This window comes from Salarias fasciatus, chromosome 5 (assembly GCF_902148845.1).
Source record: "Salarias fasciatus chromosome 5, fSalaFa1.1, whole genome shotgun sequence".
Classification (NCBI taxonomy): domain Eukaryota; kingdom Metazoa; phylum Chordata; class Actinopteri; order Blenniiformes; family Blenniidae; genus Salarias; species Salarias fasciatus.
In genome coordinates, this window is record NC_043749.1 from 28,070,295 (window position 1) to 28,077,956 (window position 7,662).

Genomic DNA, 7,662 nt, shown 5'->3' on the forward strand with positions numbered 1-7,662 from the left:
CTCACGGTCATCAGTGAGGAGAGACGACAGCCAGATGTGAATCAGGAAACACAGCGAACACAGAACAGAGCGACAGACGGCCAGCCGAGCACTCGGGGCCATCCAGGGAAGTACGACCACGCTGAAGATCGTACCGTGGCTTTACAGCTGAGCTCAGCAGTGGATAATATGTCAGAGGCTCGTGTGTGTGTGTGTGTGTGTCAGGCTGCAGGCTGCACTGAGTTTCTGAACTCAGGTAAGCAAACAGTGAGCTCTTTCTCACAATGTGTATCTTCAAAAAAAACAACAACAAGAAAATGTACTCTGTAACAAGAAAGGATGGAGAAGGAGGAAGACAAGGAGAGAGGAGGAGGAGGAGGAAGGGAAGGAGGAAAAAGAATGGCGTAGAAGAGAGGAGGAGAGGAGAGGGGAGAAGTGGAAGAGGAGTAGAGGCAGGAACAGGTGGATTAGGAAGAAGAAGAGGGGGAGGAGGGATGTATGTGGAGGAGGAAAAGGAGGAGGAAAACAGAAAGAGAAGGAGGAGGAAAGAGGAGTATTAGTGTGTTGTGGTGTACAGATGGCCGGGATGCTGCTTTCTGCCCTGAAAGTGGAGCAGTGGGCTAAACCTCCATTACACCGGCTTAGAAACACACTAATCACTGAGTGTGTGTGTGTGTGTGTGTGTGTGTGTGTGTGTGTGTGTGTGTGTGTGTGTGTGTGTGTGTGTGTGTGTGTGTGTGTGTGTGTGTGTGGTGTGTGTGTGTGTGTGTGTCTAATCTGAACTCTCTGCCTCGATCTGCTAACACACACATCCATTCATGACTCTCACCGTCCATTCCCAAAAATTTGGGATTAAACTCACACAGTGTTTCACTCTGAGTGGAACATTAACAACATGTTACATGGTCAAACTGAGACATTCTAGCTCTTCGTGGAAAATAGGAGCTTATTCTCAAGGAGGAAATAAACAAACATCATGAAACCATGTAACTCGCAGTTAAAAAAAAATTCACTGTGAAAATTTGAGGTTGAAAACCAAAAAATATCTTATAATAAAGTCGGCAGTTAAAAGTCATGTGGAGCCAGAAGAGGAAATGTCTCTCAGCACAATGTCAGCAGATCTCTGCAGGAGGAGCTGACTACAAACAATATGAAGGTTTCAGGAATAGTGAATCGCGTGAGGTGCTCAACATTAATCACTATAAACTGTTCTCAGCGTTTCAGCAACATCTGGAATATCTGAAGTGTGTTTTTATCTTGTAGTCTGACTCCATTCTCAGTGTGTCCTGTTAGTAACGCAGCGTTGAAACATCACGTCTGAGTCTGTTTTTACTCGTTCAATCAGACCCTCTGTCTGTCGTGAAAGAGGAACATCAGGTGACGGTTTAATAAAAGCACTTCATACCGGTGATATTTACATCGGCGTACCGAGCGGCGGCTCTCTGAGCCGCTCCAACTTTCCTCTCAGCTCATATGAAACAGTTTAATTATCCCCCTGCTGACTGATGAGCTCCTGATCCCAGCTGTTAGCCGATTCAACTGTGACCGCTAAGCTAGCAGCTCACCCTCAATGACATGTGTAACCCAACACCTCCCCCGGAGGAGCAGCTGCAGTGCATCGTGGGAAGGAGGAGGAGGAGGAGGAGGAGGAGGAGGAATGAACGGGCTGACTCAGCATTTTCTCTCCTTCCATGACATCCTGAAGCAGGTGGAGCGATCGGACACTTTAAATACGATAATACGTTACTTCCTTTCCGTTACTACGAAGATCTGTTCAGAAACTGGACTGAAGTTAGACGACCAAAGGATCCAGACTGAGCCAAAAGCCTTTATCAGCAGACCAGATTCAATGCTGTCAGATGGACAGTTAGCAGGAAGTAAGTTTTCAACCATTCCAGTCAGAGACTGACACAGGGTCAAACTGGTGGAAAGCAGCTGAGCTGACTGTAGGAACGGAGGGGTCCTGAGCAGGCTGGGGGGCTATAAAAGCAGAGATCTTATTTACAGAGAACTCCAGGAAATCCTGGCTCAGCGAAGAAGAGGCTTTGACAGAGACACCATCACTGGGATTCACCCGAGAGTCAAACATTAAAAGAACCTGGGGCTTGTGAGCGTTTTTGGGGACGGGTGAGGAGAAGTATTCCGCTTCGGCAGTTTTCACAGCCTGCTGGTAGTTTAGAAGACAATCACACAGGAGGTCCTGAGAGATTTGGAGATCGTCCTTTTTCCATTTTCTCTCTGCCTGTCTGCATGAGCCTGAGCTCAGGAGTGGCTCAGGCTCAGTCTGCAGCTTTATACTCTTTAAAGTCATTGGTGCAGTAGAATCTAAAATTTCAGTACAGAGAGAATCAAGCAGAGTCTCACGGTCATCAGTGAGGAGAGACGACAGCCAGATGTGAATCAGGAAACACAGCGAACACAGAACAGAGCGACAGACGGCCAGCCGAGCACTCGGGGCCATCCAGGGAAGTACGACCACGCTGAAGATCGTACCGTGGCTTTACAGCTGAGCTCAGCAGTGGATAATATGTCAGAGGCTCGATCAAATGCCACAGAAAGAACTGACCGACACAAACATCATGGCGATATCAGCCATTTCCCAAAATAAACATAACAGATCGTACCTCAATTTATCACTGCAACATTATTTCACTCATGTAGACCAGAGGAAGAAGAGAGAAGCACAGAAATCAAGAATGAAATGGAAACTGCAAAACCACGTCATGTAACGGAGAACAACAGGGAACAGTCAAAGCTGGTTTATCATGAAGGAGAGACGGACAGCTCCGAGGCTACTCAAGTGTAAACCCACCATCCCCACATGACGTGTTGGTAAGTCCAGCCTGGATATGAGATTCTTTATAATAGCTCAGATACCAAGATCTAACAAACCCAGTGTAATCCATCCAATTCAGTGAAAGACAGACAAGATTCAGCAGAAGATTTTTAAATGTGGCCACTAAACTCATGTGAGCGCAGATTTCTTACCAGTGCAAACTAAACAAGCTTTCAAATGACAAGAGACTGACTAAGAAGCTTTTTTTGCAGCAGAGATACATTTGACTTTCATCCCTTTTGGTGCTTTTTTATTTTCTAAGAGGATTCCCGGTGACATGACCTGAATTCTGCTTGCAGTTTGCTTTGAGAATGATTCAGAATCATAAAGTACTCACGAACAACAAGTTGGATGTAGACTTTCTCTTCCTTTAAATGTGGAAAGACGCAGCTGTAGGTTCCACTGTCGTTGACTTGTGTGTTCTTGATGAGAATGGAGGCGTTGCCATACTCCAGTTGGTCGTTGAAATGTGAAACACGACCTTTGAACTGTGGATCCTGACCTGAAAGGCCATTATTGTAATGTTTGCCTTGATCGTAGAAGAAAACCTCCTTGTCGTGTCTCTTCCAGTCAAACGTCTGTAAACGAAGGTGCGTTTCAGAGGTGAAGGAGCAATTCAAGACGGCGTCACTTCCTTCTGGTACAACCACCTTGGTCACTTCCAGTCCTGGAACGAAGAAGCAGATTTATTAATCTTTTAAAAGACGGTGCTCCGTCAGTTGGTGGCTCTCACTCTGACTGAACGCAGCAAATGTTTGGTTTGAGCTGCTGTCATTGTAATCTGCCTCAACCACTTCTACATGTTGGACGGATGTTTCCACACTCAGAATATAAAGTTTGAAATGTCAACAGCACATCTAATGGTTTCAGTAGTGAACACTGTTTACATGTCTCTACAATGTGATTCTCTACTTCTAACTGTGAGGTCCTGATTCCTGACAGCAAGAAGCAAATCCAGCAGATACAAACTTTAATTCACAGCTGACAGAGTCGCAGTGATCAGCGTTTGAATGAAGACCTCAGAGCAGGCCTTGGGCAGTTAGTGTAAACTTACTGGAGAACAATGGATGCATTCATTTGGAAGCTTTCATATTTTTGTGTTTTCATTTCAGAAAAGTTTTCCATTAATGCGACATTTAGAAAACGAGGTCCGTTTACACAGAAACATCAGAAATGCTGAAAATTATGTAGTTTTCATGTTTTTCCAGCAGCTGTTCATTTTTGTAAAGAAACCACACACACACACACACACACACACACACACACACACACACACACACACACACACACACACACAGAATAATACACTGTAAACATTAACAATACGCGAACACGGACATTCTGGACGGACCACCAAGCCAGAGTCAGACTCAGAGTGTTTTCAGAAACTTCTGTTTTTGACTGTTCACACAAAGTTTCCAAAATGCAACAAAAGGGTTTGTGTGTGTGTGTGTGTGTGTGTGTGTGTGTGTGTGTGTGTGTGTGTGTGTTTTCAGTAGAAATTGTTCTCATATAAACAGGTCCTGAGTCATGTGATGTTCTTAATGTTACTGCTCAGTGCTGGAGTTTTACATTTTTTCCTCAAAATATGTTGTTTTATTTAAAATGTTGCATGATGTTGTCAAGACTGCAGCGCTGGGCAGTGTTTGGCGGGTTCAAAATGCCAGCTGGGCCTTTCTGTTTGAGCTTGTTCCCTCTGTGTGAGCATGTGATTACCTAATGCAGTAATCCGCGACATAGTAAACATCATGAGCATCCCTGGTGCAGCGCTGTGAAGCCGGACATTCTGTAAAATGTTTGTGCGCGCTCCCGTGCCGCCTTGGCTGGTGGCTGCAGTTACCCGCAGCGCCTATCGCGGCAGCACTGAGGTAAATTTTGAAAAGTTGCCTTAAGTCCCTTTAATGAGGCTATTATCTCTAATAGAGTCACATGACGTTCGGCAGGGAGCCAGTCTTTTGAACGGCTCTTTCAAATGAACGGCTCCTCAGGAGCCGGCTCCCTTCAAAGAGCCAGAAATCCCAGTTCTACAGACGACGCCATGACTGCATTTGCACTTCATGCCACTAGGTATGCTGTTTGCATGTTCAGCCTTATTTTACACAGACACCATAGATATCATATAAAAACTAGATGCCTTAAGGCGGAGTCAGTAACGTCGTTCACTGGCGGCCATCTTAGTACAGTGGACCACTCTGGGGCGCTCTGTGTAATCTAAGGGAAGGTGAGTGATTTACACTAACTAAAACACTCAACTCACTGAATTCTTCATGGATTTACAGACAGTTCGATTCATTACTAACGTTACGTTGCTATGATGCAGACTAAATTTTAATATCACAACTTTTCTTTTTGCATGCAGTTAAATGCCTACATGTCTGACGTTTATAACAAACCAAGTCCTTTGAAAATCGATTGAAAATTGAGCAATCTATAGCTATTTCAATGTTGACGCTCAATTGACATTAGTGTGATGAGTAAGCGAACGGCCCTGTACCAAGATGGCCGCCATGTGACGACGTTAGTCTCCATTGGGTTACAGTGCGCATGAGCCATCTAGTGTTTCTATATATATCTATGACAGACACCACAGAAGAAAAAGGTCAGCTGAAGTGCAGGCTCTCTCTGCATGTTGTGAGAAAAAGCTGGCAGGACGTGGTGATATGTTCAATGATGCGATGCAGCGTTTTTTCAGTAGTAGTAGTAGTTAACAAAGGGTGTTGTTACTCTTGTAACTGGGTTAAACCGATAAAAAGTGGTTGTAAACAACAATGGTCCACATGTAATGAATGGGCTTTATTATGTTTGCACTTGTGATTGTTTCCCATACATTTGTTAACTTGTGATTGTTATTATTATTATTATTATTATTTACTGCACCTTTTTGGCTTTCTTTCTGTCCTCTATTCTTGTGTGCAATGCAGCATGCCAAACATGCGGTACCCCTTTTCGACCAAACTGGTTCCAGGGCCAAATCGGGGCTAGTCCCAACTTTGAACTGGTTCCTTGTGTTCGCACCAACCGTGGCCCTGGCTCTGGCTCCCAAAAACACTTATGAAAACCAATGAGGAAGACATCCCAGCTATGCCACTGGCACTGAAGCATCCTGGTCTTTGAAATGGAGAGTGACTCAGTCATCAATCTGGTCTCTGTTTGCTGTAACTACATCTTTTTTTCTGCAGATGATAAACATTCATTAAAACACTGTGTTTTTGGATTGGTGAAAATGGAAAACGTGCATGTCGGACTGTATTTTCCACACCTGGACCAGCTTTGGACCAGGTCCAGACTGAAAACCACCAGACGGACCTACAGACTTCTCAGATCTGGACTAAGTTATGCCACAGATGATAAACATTGATTAAAACACTGTTTCTGATGTGTGAAAATAAAAAGGCATGAAGCAACTCCTGTCACTGACCTGAGGAGCCAGCGCCGAGCAGCAGCCAGAAGCAGAGGACGACCAGGAACGTTTCCATCACTTTACCCAGACGGGACAGAATGATGTTGGTTCGGATAAAAGTAGTCAGTGAAGTCCGAAGCAGGGAAAACGCTGCTGTCTGCACACTCTGCACGTTCACTGGGGTGAAAATCCCACGATTTCAAGTGAAAATGGAGAAACTTTCAGGTTGTTTAGGCTCTTCTGACGTTCTTTCTTAGAACAGAACACTGATGGTCGCCTCCAGTCCGTACGAGCATGGATTCCTCCACTTTCCAACTCCCCTCCTCCTCTCGTAGACGGCCACTCACGCGCCCTCGCTCCTCGGCCACACGCGCGCCCGCTGCTCTGTCACTCACGCGCCCCCTGCTCCTTCAGCCGCCACTCCCTCCACAGTCACTCCAATCTGCGGCAACTTCAAAGATGCCCCGATGTCAGGTCACAACACCCTGGGTGTGTTTGTGGGCAGCAGCAGTGGACTCTCTCTCTCTCTCTCTCTCTCTCTCTCTCTCTCTCTCTCTCTCTCTCTCTCTCTCTCTCTCTCTCTCTCTCTCTCTCTCTCTCTCTCTCTCTCTCTCTCTCACTCACACACACACACACACAGGCAGTCTTACAAGCATTTTAGGAAGTCAGTGTTTGGTCCCTCCCTCACTAAAGGAAATGGGAAGTGTTCTTTTAGGTGCGTTCGACATGAGAAAGCCAGAGGCAGACCTTTAAGACTTTTGAGCCGCCCCGCCCAGGTTTGGCCCGGCGTCACTGATACGTAGGACCTACGTAGGGCATCGAAAACTCGCGAGACCCAAACGAGATCGGTCCCAGAGGTAGCCGCGTGAGCTGCTGGAGAGCAACTCACCGCGGCTCCCTGGCCCACCTCTCTGGTTCATACAGGCTGGGGATTGGACCCCAGCCCACTCGTCATCAGTTTGATGACAACACGCTTTATTTGCATAAATAAACACCCAGTCCCGGCTCCAGTCCAGTGTAGAGGGGGGGAGGGGGGCGGCGGGGGTAGCGCAAAGGTGGCGAAAAAGTAACGGAGCAACACAAAAACAGAATCCAGAGATCAGAGGCCTGTTCTACCATGTCCAACAATGTTTGATCATTAATCACATTGCTAAAAAGCACAAACAGTAATAAAACAAATGATAAAATAACCAGCTCTCACCTTTAGTAGAGCTGGAGTCTCCTCTTTTTTTTTCTGGAATTTTGAATAGCACAACACTTCATATTGATTTGACCAAGCCAGCGGAGTTTGCTGTTGTTTTTTAAGCACAAAATAGACTGAAAACTTATTTATTAATTTTTTGGACTGAGGGGGCGAGGCAGTCTGCCCCCCCTTGATGCCTGGTCACACTTGCAGCAGCACACACGCTTCACATGACAGAAGCCAAAACGTAACTTAAAACTGAAA

General features: G+C 45.7%; 1 protein-coding gene across 4 annotated transcripts in view; it reads right to left on the reverse strand.

Moving 5' to 3' along the window:
• Window positions 1-6,753, reverse strand: part of LOC115389345 (V-set domain-containing T-cell activation inhibitor 1-like) — a 29,646-nt gene extending 22,893 nt beyond the window's left edge. For 2 of the 4 annotated variants that reach the window (XM_030092840.1, XM_030092841.1), the window contains exons 1-2: window positions 6,234-6,753; window positions 3,153-3,482 (exon numbers count right to left, since the gene is read on the reverse strand). In XM_030092840.1, the coding sequence (XP_029948700.1) occupies window positions 3,153-3,482; window positions 6,234-6,291 (388 nt within the window). In that variant the 5' untranslated portion in view covers window positions 6,292-6,753. The remainder of the gene's footprint in view (window positions 1-3,152; window positions 3,483-6,233) is intronic. The other 2 variants (XM_030092838.1, XM_030092839.1) reach the window with 2 other exon arrangements.
• Between the last annotated feature and the right edge of the window lie 909 nt (window positions 6,754-7,662).